The 12168-nt window shown below is 40.6% G+C and overlaps 1 protein-coding gene across 7 annotated transcripts in view; it reads left to right on the plus strand.

Annotated features, from left to right (window-relative positions):
- The window catches only part of fbxw7 (F-box and WD repeat domain containing 7), a 129531-nt gene that overhangs the window by 88676 nt on the left and 28687 nt on the right, over window positions 1-12168 (plus strand). The window contains exon 1 of one of the 7 annotated variants that reach the window (XM_040023837.1): window positions 30-11177. The exons of the other annotated variants lie outside the window; for them this stretch is intronic. Within the exon in view, the coding sequence (XP_039879771.1) occupies window positions 11139-11177 (39 nt within the window). The 5' untranslated portion in view covers window positions 30-11138. Of the gene's footprint in view, window positions 1-29; window positions 11178-12168 lie in introns of those variants that run through there. 7 annotated transcript variants of the gene reach the window in all.

Consider the following 12168-nt stretch of genomic DNA (forward strand, 5'->3'; position numbering starts at 1 on the left):
GGCGCTAACACATTAATCGAGCTAACCGCGCTATCGTGTTGACGCCGTCCAGCCCCACGCAAAGGGTGATCCGCGTTAACTCGTTAACGGAGAAATGCCGCGTTAACGTCACTTTAACGCGATTAACGCAGCCCTAATATACATATGAAAATGTGCTAAATGTGTTTTCTGGATAGCAGCTCATGTGGCTGGCAGATCCAGTAACTCAGGACATCATCATTAAAATGGACATTTTAATAGTGGATTTAACGTAAACACGTTTGATAAGCACTAAGTATACCAAGCTTCAGCATTTTCAAATACAGTAAAAATACTAAGGATGTTCCATACATTTAATTTCCTAGCTGCTTGAAAGAGACTAAATTAAAGGGAACAACTGAACTTCTAGAAGTGAGAAAACACTCAAGATTATGCACATTCTAGTGAGTGTCCATACAAATATTGCAATATAGCAAATAGTTACTCAGATTCTTCAGAGGTTTCAAATGTCAATGACGATTAAAGGAATTCTCAGACATAATCTCAGATTACTCTGCCAAGTGTGGCTAACGTCACCCTTGTTCTCTTGCCGTTTAATGTCTGCATGCCTTTGGGAAATGTGGTTTCATATTGATCAGCTGGTTATATGCTAGATTACTCTGACGGTGCTGTTCATTCTCTAGATCAAAATACTGCAGAATCACGCTGGCTCACAGGGCTGTCCGCTCTCTCCCTCTTTTGTCGTGCCACTTTTCTTGTTCACAACATCCTGTTACGCAGAGACAGGGGTGCTGCTGTACATGTTATTATTGTACAGCTGGTGTTGTGTAATGTGTTTACAGCAGGTGCTTTACATTAATATCAGTAATTAGTTTGGCCAGTGTTTTGCCGACTGATGTGGCAAAATGTAATCTTTTAGCACAAATCCCTAACCAATAGAAATATGAAACACGTGTCCATCAACTCAAGATCCGCTGCTCGGTTCTTCATCACCTTTGTCTTCGTGTTGTTCAGCACGTGCTCAAACTCCTCAGAGCCCCAGTCGTGTATAAAAAGTCCTTTCCATCCCAGCATTTACTGGGTATATGGCAAAACCTCTAGCAATGGCCCTAAAATTGTATTCAGTATTTCTAATAACAAACTAAAAAATTTGCGTGCCTGTTCCCCAACAGGTTTTAAAACTGTCACATTTGTCTCTTACAGTAAGCTTCAAGTTTGTGTTAATTGTTTGTTTTCTGTCTTTTTTTTGTTGCAGTAGTTTAGATACCATAATTTTCTACCTGTGATCTTTATTTGTTGGATTGACTGAATGCATATGTCAGTAATCATTGCATCTCTTGTTTAAAGGTACTACAATAGTTTGATATATGTCTGCTTTTGCATGATAGGGGAAGGGGATACAAATAGGCTTGCAAAGCCCTTCATGGTTCACAGCTCCTCTTCCTTTCCTGAAATGAAACATTTATGATCCTTGATCCTTGTCATTCTGTATAGCCTTTCAAATCTTGGGAGACATCTCTGTTTTGCTATCATCCATCCATCTATCCATCTTGCTCAAAAAAAAATTCATCAGTTTCCTCTTTTAATGCATTATAGCATAACCAGATCTATTTGAAAACAGTAAGGTCCAGTGTTTCCCTAGTGTATAAAATATCTAGCCAACATTTCTTTTCTTAACTTGCATTGCCTGAGCCAAAAAGGTCACTCAATCCTCAGTCCTACCAGTACGGCAAATTAAATGGTGAATATGATCCCATAGTTCGTATGCTTCCTGAACCATTGCTTTCCTTGTGATTGTCTAGTCGTGCATTCTTTATCCTCAAGCACTTTTTTAGTTTGCCTCAAGCTGTTTTGTTAAGTAATAGTCCCATGTCCTTTGCAATCACTTGTGTGGGTTTTTGTTAATGTGAAGCATTACAGGAAACATTTCACTACCATTTCCAGTTGCGGTACACCCTTGGTAGAATTTGACAGAAACAATAGCAGGTTAATACAGAGGAAAATAATTCCCTTAAAGGAATTGATCTCAATCATTCATCGATTTTCCTGTTTATAATTTGTAGGACATAGAATAGGAGAGGGAATAAATTTCTGTGGAACTATTCTAGATTAGGTAGGTAGGTAGGGTACATTTAAACAGATTTATTAAAAATTGTGCATGAATTAAAGTAATATGCTTGTCATTTAGCATGCCAGTGCTGTAAAAACCTGCTTTTACAGCAATATAGCAATCGCAAAAACATGCTTACTTTAGTCATTGATATTTGAGGCCATGTCCACTCCACACTCTGCATGCAGCTGCATTGCTTTTATGTTGCATCATTCTTATTAACCAACAGAGGCCCATGAACGTCTAAATGTTCATGTGCTGCCTGTTTGATCTCTCTCTTTCCAAATAAAGTCGTTTGAATCTCACTTTGTGGCATCAGACATGAGAGTTGATAGCAGTCAAGTCTAGTACTAAAAAGGTTGCTATCACCCACTCTGCTAGTGGGCCACCACAGATAACGGTAATCCCGAACAGACACTTTAGACAAGAGCCTTGGCTTTCGCAACATGGCCGGTGGACACGTCTAAACAAGATCAAATGTACTTATCACAAACTGTATTGCGCATCAAAATGCGAGTCACGTATTTCACTGCTATCAAGTGTTTATTTTGTTCACCTCTCCACTAACCTCGGCTAGCTGAATAAGACTGACCAAACAAAGGCTGTGTTTGAAACTTTCAGCTGAGCAAACTTGAAAGATGTTCGGCCTGCATTTTTTCCAGATTAGCTCGTCAGTCAGGCTCACCTGCCAGAAGGACTCGCCTTAGTTTGATTCTCAGAAAAGGCAGAGGCTGGAGCTACACCTTGTCCTCAAGACGAAATTGCTTACTCTGATGATTTGTTTACTCTTTGTTGCGCTTCATTATTTAGCAAGTTTAGACACTCGCACAGTGTCTCGGCAGTGCGAGAAAGCTGCCATGCAATCTTTGTTCTTTTATCTGATTGTTACAATGAAGATGTTACAGTCTGTAATAGAGCTGCAGCTTTTAATTATTTTAGTAATCGCGCAATCTATCAGTTATTCCATAAATTAATTGGATAAGAAATAACTGTCTCATGAATCAGCAATAACTAATATTCAAAAGTGAAAACATGTCTTTCAAAATGAACTGTTCATAGGTTTCCATTTTAGAAACTGCAGTGTGTTCATCTGTCAACCAAACGTATTGTATTTACCTGATAAAAGTGTACTTTTAATGTATGTATTTTTTACACAAAGTATTTCCTTAAGTGCAAAACTATGTAAATACACTGAAGTAAAGGTCAAAGTCAAATAACATAAGATATATATGCAGTCTAAACTAAAGCAAAAAAGAAAAAAGTAGGTTTACGGTCTTCCTCGAAGGCATTGGAGAATGTGGTGGCGGCAGTGAAGAGAAGTGAGCATATCAGCATTCTGAAGACTGCCCTGTGCTTTGATGCAAAGTCTTTGTGCTGCTGAAAACAAGACGTTATGATGGTGCAGACGTTAATTAATAGTGATAACTCTGTGTCCAACCTAACAACCTTCAGGTCAGTGGCTTAGCATTTTGCTGGCCAATCTTTGTTTTGTTTTGGGGTTGTTGTTGTTTTTAAATGGATTGTAAAAAAGCTTTTAATTTTATATTTTTAAATATGAATGCAAATAATATAAATATATTATATATAAAAATATACAAAATAAAGTGCGAGAACAGGTGCTTTTGATGATGATTTGGGGTTAGGGTTAGCATCGCTGCACCATAGTTGCGAGTTCTGCAGCAGTTGATGTCATTAACATGGTGATAAAGGAGTGATTTAAAAGCTGGTTAAACGACTTGACATGCCAGGTAGAAAATGTATTTGTTTGTCTCACTAATGTGCAGCTCCTGCAGTTACTGAAGTTACAGTAGTTTTTGCTAAAGTGTTAAACAGTTGTATTATTTCTTTTCTTTAGAATTTCCCAAGAGAGTGCAGCCTAGGCTACTGTTTTGCTTATATTTTACTTGTGCTGTGTCACTGCTATTGCATTGTAATGCTGCTGGCACCTGGTAGCAGTACATTCACATTCGAATAGGTAGCCTGTCATCAATGACAGTAGCTCCTTGTAAAAGGAGGATGGAAAGTGCCCTTCATTTTGTTTGCATCTGGCAGGCAGCAGTATTTATTACTGTAACCACTGATGAAACATTGTTCAGTCGTTTTCTTTTAATGTCATCATAAATCATATAACTCCGAGGCCATATTGCCCACCTGTAATATACACAGTGTGGCTGAATAAAAGGCATGTTTATGGAGCCACAGTGAGTTGGTGTGCATGTGATGTGCTAAATGTAATTTCAATCCATTTGGTACTTTTGACCTTTTAAGGTAACATGTTACATTCTAGATGTGCTAGAAGAAAAGTTCATCTTCTCGTAACCATCCATATTTTGTTAAAATCAGCATTGCCATCCAGAGAGCCACGCTGCTACCTTGCCTACTAAATCTTGATGCTAAAGCTTAAAAGAAGGGTAAATGTTCATTATTTGTGCTTAATTCACTGGTTATACCAGACGGTTCAATAGCATCCTCTAATCTCTGATCCGCTTAGATAAAGGTTAAATCTCACTTCAGATGTTTCTCATGCACATTTCCTTTTGAAACCTTTTATTTGGAACAGCAAAGAAGCAAATTACTGCTTTGTTGAAGAGATAAAGAGTAGTATGTGTAGACGGTGTTCCAGATGAGATCAGTATCAGAAGAGGGGAAGTACCAAAGCCAGCTTGACGAGCGAGTTTGTGTAGCAAGTTCAGGTCAAGGCAAGCAACCGAGCCACTGTGAGAATGTCCCCCACACAGTTTGCCGCCACCTTCTCAAGCATATTTGGGGATCCTCAGATGACAGGCGGCACAAATTGGCACTCTCTGATTCATCTAGGATAGGAGAGTGATAATTCTGGACGATTAAAGAGGTTTATTCACTCTGTGTAAATGTTGATGCCAGCCCTGGCCAAGTTTCACCTGGCTCATCTCTCACATTTCCATAACATTCTTTCATTTCTCAATGAGATAGGACAGTCCAGGCTGTATCCACATGCAAAACCCACATAGGCCTATCATGGGAAGAGGATTTAAAAAGAGAGGGCAACAGTAACGTTGACCTTTTTCCTGTACAGTTTGCCTTCACAGGTATGCACACACACACTTAAGGGCACATTTATTAAGTTATTGGACGGATAAGTTTAATTACTTCAAATGAATGGAGCCAAAAGCTACTTTAAAGCTTTCAAAGCATCCCTAAATAAATGTTGACACTTACCAGCTACCATTATCATCTAGAGATATACCCATATTTTCAGGTCTTTCGGTTTAACATTTAGTTTTTAATTTTGGGATTCAGGTTTTTGTTTTTGTGTTTTTTAAACTCTAAATGTAAACAATCTCACCTTTGGTGCTGGACATCTTGCTCAATATACTTCAGTTCATCTCACTGTTGCCTTGTTAACTTTGTAGCTAGATTTACCGACTGTTCATATCCCTTTAATAACTTTTTTTTTTTTTTAACAAAACTTGCCTAGCAACAACTCCACAAGATTTTGCTCTCCTGCCTCAGACATTTTCTCTCTGCAGCACTCTGTACAGGGAGTGGCAGAGAAACGGGCAGTATCACCTGTGAATGAGCTGTCGGCACATGTGCAGTGTTTTGGTGGTTGTTGGAGGAGACTGTGCCGTGTAAGAGACTCTGTCACCCTATTCTCTTGCAGGGATTTTCCATAGTCTCTGCCATAGTCTGTAACATGGAGTATGAGTATAATATTTTTCAGACAACAAAACGAGGTAATAAAAATCAGGATCATTAAAAATAAATGCCTCTAATTAAGCTGAAAGACTCGTGTCCTACTCAAACCATGTCAGCAATCACCAATTCCTCCACCCGCTGGCTGAAGCTTGGGATATTCACTGATTGGTACTGACGTGCTTTGGGCACTCTGATGATGGCCTCAGGGTTTAGCTATGATGCCTTTGATCGGACAACATAATGACTGAGAGCATCATTAAGTGGCAAAGCGACACAATTTCAGTCATTGATTACTTTGTCTTCATTGCCTGTGCTCCTATAAAATGAACCCTTTGGGAGAACCAATGAAACTGAGTCCATCTAAAGTTATAGAAGCTGTAGTTTGCCAGGACGTGCATTTTTCTGCGTCTGTCATTTTCAAACTTCAGAACTGTACTTTTGCTTTATTTTATACATGAAAGAGATTAGCTGATAATGCTTTTTCTGGCACTAAAATTACCACAGTTTACACATAGTTAAAATGTGCCAAGTCTAAATTTTAGAAGTTTGAATGGGGGATTTAGAGGAAAAATAGAAAAGCAGTATGTGTAGATTTATTATTTCTTATCAGATGTCATTATGCCCCAGATTTTGGGTTATGTTGCCATTCTTTCAGAGATTTGCAGAGCTGTGAATTAAGAAAGGCTACTGGTCAACTCATTTATAAAGTGTGAACAATTGTTACCCATTTTGGCTTTCAGTCTGCAGATTTCCATCTATTCTGGGTATGTGTTTAGGCCACATTGTCATTTTACCTAAGCACCCACACTAGACCACAGTGTTTTCTATGGGGAAATTAGCTGCGTCTGCTATTTCCCTGCGATTGTTTCTGTGGTCAGTGTCAGTTGTACACAAAGGGAGGAGACATTATGGCTGTTGTTTCCAGTAATATTGTTTTATGACAAAACAGGGAGGCTGAACAGAGATCTGGACATCCCAGTTCTGTATGAGATGTAGCACCATTACAGGTATATCTTTGTAGTTACCTAACGAGAGCAGAAGTGCACAGGAAGTCTGAACTTCTATTGAATAAAAGAATGGCCGCTGTATTCAGGAAGCCTTCCTTTGTGGTGCATGCTTGATCTCTTTTTACTGCAAACACCATAGAAAACTATTTTCCTTTTTGTACAAAAATATGAAACTTTTACATGTCTTCTGCTGACCAGGTTATGCTAACTTCATCAACAAGGGAGAAACTCCTCTTTTGGTTCTGTTCATTTGTGAATCCCAAATAAAATGCAGTGTTATTTATGGCCAGTATTTGCTCCTATGTCTTCAGCCTTTATAGTGCATACACATGTGCCTCTGAGGGACAAACACTGGATACTGTCTCTTTGACTGTAATCACTCTCACTTTAGTGTTGGAGCTGTAATATATATTTGTCTTCATGTTCATTGTGATGACCTTTGCCTGTTATTTTCTCAGGGCTCCTCTACTTTTATACATTATAAAATGCTGCATCTGCGTCCACTTCCACTTTCTAAATAATTGCCGATAACTGCAAATACTGACCTCTGTTCTCCATTTATTTTTATTTAAGCCTATTGATGTCACAGGGGAGATGCCTCAGCCTCTTGCTTTAATTTCTTTCTTTTTTTCTTTTTGACCTGAACCCTTCAAACTTGAATGTCTCAGTCGCGTGGGTGGCTGTAGGATATGTTAATTCAACTCCATGCAGATGATGCCATTATTATCCACCACAGAATGCCATGATCCATGATTTCCTTATTCATTAAACCTCCCCCACACGGATTGCATCTGTCCAGTCTGGCATGGGGATCACACTTAACCCATTTGAGGAAAATCTACTGAATGCAGACCCCCTGCTTCTTTTTTTTTTTTTTTTTTTTTTTTTGTCCAGAGAAGACAATCGCACAATGACATGACCCCATTTAGTGATGCATCACTGCCCAAGAAGTATTTTCCTCCTTCAAGTTCACCACCTCACATTAAACATTTTCTCAAGAAAGCCCCTTTCTCCTGTAGTTCAGCTTTTTTCCCACCAACATCTGTTGATTGGAAATCGTTCCAGTCACCAATCCTGCAAAACAGCTGTGAGGCTTTACTTATTACTCCTCTAATTAGTCAGTGTTTCACTTATCACAAAGTGCAGCAATTAAATTATTGTGACAGCTTCCTAATTAAGGATTATTTTTCTCAAATTTTCTGCTTAATTGTTTGGTTTCTGGTGTACATTTTCCATTTCCTTTTTAAGCCCAAGTTGTACAGATAGTTTGAAAAGTTTAGTTTGAGTGACCAGCAGCCTAACAGCCAGAGATATTTACATATGTACAAAACTTTGTATTTGAGAGGCCACAGCTAGAGGGCTTTCATGGCTGTTCCTTAATTCTGTACTTTATGATTAATCTAGTAATTGTTTCAGACTTAAGGCAATGTCTGACATCATTTTAAATGTCAGTATTATGGCCTTGCTTCTAAAATCTGTATATTTTAATGCATATATTAAGTATATACTAATCCAAAGATTATCAAAAACTAGATAGATGGGAAGATCAGACTAGGTAGCCAATCCGAGGATGCTCATCTTACCTGCAGACTTGTACAATATCTGAGGCAATATGCTAAAAGCTTGGCACCGAAGTTGTCTGTTTATGCACAGTCGAATAACACAGCATTTGCATTTATCCACAAGCATGCTGTGCTAAAACGAAATTACTATTTTTGTACATCTTCCTCTGTTTAAATATTCCAGCCCTCCCATCAGCAACTGGCTGATGGGAGGGCTGTAACCTGTTTGTCATTTGTTGATTATAATGAACAAGATTTTTAAAATGCAGTTTGCTTTGAGAAGACGACACCTGCTTTGTGCAGGATTTTGGTTTTGATAAGCAGGGGACTGGTATCAGCAGGGAGGGGGCCTGTTAATGCTTTACCAACTGGCAGAAGGAGAGTGACAAAGGAGGCCACGGACCATTCAAAGGCCACCGTGCAACCCCGCTCGCATACCAAGCATTCCAATGTGCTGTGTAAAGGTTGGGCCGGCCGATAGCATCGAGAGAGCCTTTCTCATGAGAGCCACCTTAAACACACACACACACAAAGCTCCTAACCGCTTTGTCTCATGCACCCTGACGTCCACTGATTTGAAATCTTTTGTGTTGGTATTGCTGTGGTGTCCTAGTGTCTGTAATGCTTAGATTAGCCAAGTCCCAGTATACCTTGTATAAAACAATAAATCATGTATCGTACAGTACCCTTTAGGCACATTACAATGCAAAATAAGCCTCAAGATGTAACTCGGATTGTGCTAGATTTTTACCAGGCATCTCTTCTTTGCCAGCTTTAAAATTCCCACCTGTGCTAGGTCACTCTGTAATTACAGGTGTAAGCCAGGAGAGTCTGAAAGGCTGCCAGATCTCAGTGCTCAGTCACCTGTGAATAGAGCCCATCCCATGACCCTTCATTGTCTCCACAGTTTCGATGATCTGAAGCTGATGTCGTATGAGGTCAAGTGTTGCAAATGTTGGATACCACTTGAAACGAATGGTGTAGTACAAACTCTGCACCGAGTGTCAAAAACCTTTTTGTAGGAGAAAATGTTGAGAAATCAGAAAGGATTGTCGTGTATGACCAGTCATGTTGTCCAAATTACTCAAACAAATGCATTTGAATGTGTTTATCGTGAACGGCTAAGCAGAGGAGCATCATTGGTTTGTTTACTTGGTTCGGTGTTCCAGTGAGCAGAAATCTCACTGGAACATTGAATGTGTTTTGACCGATTATCTTTACCTGCTCAAACTAAAGCTCCCATTTCGAGGTTGTGGATTTTCCCATCTCTAATCATAGTTGTAAAGCTATCAGCAGTACAGTGTTTGTAACTGGACAGGTGCAGTTGGCTATTATCTGCCATCCTGAAATGCAAATACTGTCCTGCAGGAAGCAGGTGCAGCAGATATAGATCCATTCACATATTGCCTGATTGGTTTTAATGGCTGACTGTTTTCTGTCATGTGATCTGTTGACAGTCATTTTAATGCAGCAGTCCGGTGCAGAAGCCTTGATAGAGCCAAAGCATGTGGAAAGAATATGTTAAATTCCTGTAAAAATCCAAATTACTCAATGGCAATACTGGGCATCGGCTTTGGCAGAGGTGTGCGGTCTGAGTGCCTAGTGAGAATTGAACTGTTGCTGGCCAATATTTAGCTAATTTGTTTGTCTTTTATAATGTATACCTTTGGGTATTACTAATATATCAATCACTTGGGTCACTTTTTCTAGGCAGAAATAGCCAATTAAGCGCTCAACGTTTAGGTTTTCTCACATGACAGTGAAATACATGTTGGATTTGTGCTGGGAGTGGAATAAAACGATAGATTAAAGGAAGCAAGGCAAATTGTCACGGGCCAGCTTTTGCACTTTCTGATATTTTAAAATATTAGAATAACCTAAAAATAGCCAGATCATTTACAGCGCTAATATTTAATAAACAGATATTTTGTTACGTTTAATTTAAAATTAAAAATAAAATAAATAAAAAAAAATCCCCATTTTTAGTGATGAGAAGTGAGCTGTGTAGTGAGAGGACTTTGACTTTCCATCAGTGCGTAATAAATGTAATCTTCAGTATAATTTGACGCAGAGCATGGCTCCTGTGTGTTTTTTGGAGCTTGCAACAAGTGTGTGTGCGTTTGGCGGGGGGTTCCGCCTTTGATGCGACGAGTGAAGACAAGTCCGTATCCCACCTGGTCTCTGTGTGTGTGCTGCCTGTCGCCTGCTACGCATATGTCCCCGGGTGCTCCGCTCGCGGAGAGATGCGCTGCGCACAGTGTTGAATGCTGGACTGCACCATTCCTGTCGTCTCCAGCGGGGAGGCTGTAATCAGATCCCGTTCGTAGGAGCCGTCGTGCAGCCTGCGAAGAGGAAGAGGGCACTGCTCTGTGCTCTGACGCTTCTCTTCCTGCACTCCTCCCCCTTTCTGCCGAGTATCACCCTCTTTCTCCCCCTCATCTGTTCACTCCCTGCTCGGCGGCGCACAAGCCTCCGGAATCGTCGCAGTGCATTGTTCACCCATCGACCTAGCCCCTTTAAGTCGACGTGATACGACGGAGCTTTCCCCCCTCTTTCTTTCTTCTACTACTTCTTTTTTTTCTTTTCCCCTGCTAATGTCTTTACCGGTGGAATCTACTGCATGCACGCCAGTCCGGTGACGTGCCCGAGCATGTTCACATCAGAGCCAGCGTCGGATTTACCTGAGAGTACACTGCCCTCACACTGTCAGAGCGATCTCGCCGCCGCGCAAGCAGATTTGGACTTCACCGATTGTCACTGAGAAGCAAAGGAAAAAGGGGGGAAACACACCGGATTACAAGGATGGGGTTCTACGGCACTTTAAAGATGATTTTCTACAAAGTGAGTAGGATTTCTTCTCGTATTATCCGCCGTGTCACCTCCGGCACATCCTCATCTTCTCTCCGTGTGTTTGGCTCGCTCTGTCGCCCACATTATCTTTGACGCGCCTCTCGCGGCAGATCGCACGACCACTGCGGAGGATGGACAGCATTGTAGCAGACCCCCAGAGATGCCTCTTTAATTGCCCAGGCCGTAATGTTGTGTTAGCGTTGCGTTAAAATCTTTTAATATGCTACTAAGCCGTTTGACGTCCTTTCCGTCATAGTAACTTCGGCTGTGTAAATAAACGCCGCCACCGCCGCGGTTCCGGGTGACATTCATCGCGTTGGTGAATTTGTTGTTGCTTTGGGGGTGCTTAATTCTGCAATCCCCGATAAAAATGTGCTTCTAATTAGGCTTTATACACTCCTGAATGGAACGAAGCCCCCATTTTATTTATTTTTTTTTAATGTATTTCCCCCCTTACCTCCCATCAGTGTTGGTAAGATGCTCTGCACCTGTACATCAACTGTGGGTCCTCCCTTTCACAGACCCTAGTAGGTGCTTGAGCAATTACACATTTTACGTAATACAGCGCTGATGGAGCACCATGTATGCTTAGGTACATTCAGAAATAAGGGCTTCAAGCTCAAAGACGCCCAGGTTCCCCTGCAGTCCTGCCCAGTTTGCAGGGTTGTTATGATTGTACATTATGCAGCAGTGGCTATCTCCCACTGACCAAAGTAACTGCTTGAGATGCATGCATGCATCAGTCTGCCTGCATTTGCCTGTTGGAGTAGCCAATTCCCTGACACTGTGCGCTTGCCTCAGGCTCCAACTACAGATAATGGGTCACTGTGTCAGACAGCGTGAGGTAGAATATCCTCAAGGATGTTGGGTGTATTATGCTGGATTGCAGCCATAAAAATCGTCCTCCCTTAGCTGGAAAATGCAGAGTACAAACAAACGCGGGAAAACAACAAAAAAAAAAAGCATGAAAGAGAATTTATAA

The sequence above is a fragment of the Simochromis diagramma genome, unplaced genomic scaffold (genome assembly GCF_900408965.1).
Source record: "Simochromis diagramma unplaced genomic scaffold, fSimDia1.1 OVJJ01000302.1, whole genome shotgun sequence".
In the NCBI taxonomy this organism is placed as follows: Eukaryota; Metazoa; Chordata; class Actinopteri; order Cichliformes; family Cichlidae; genus Simochromis; species Simochromis diagramma.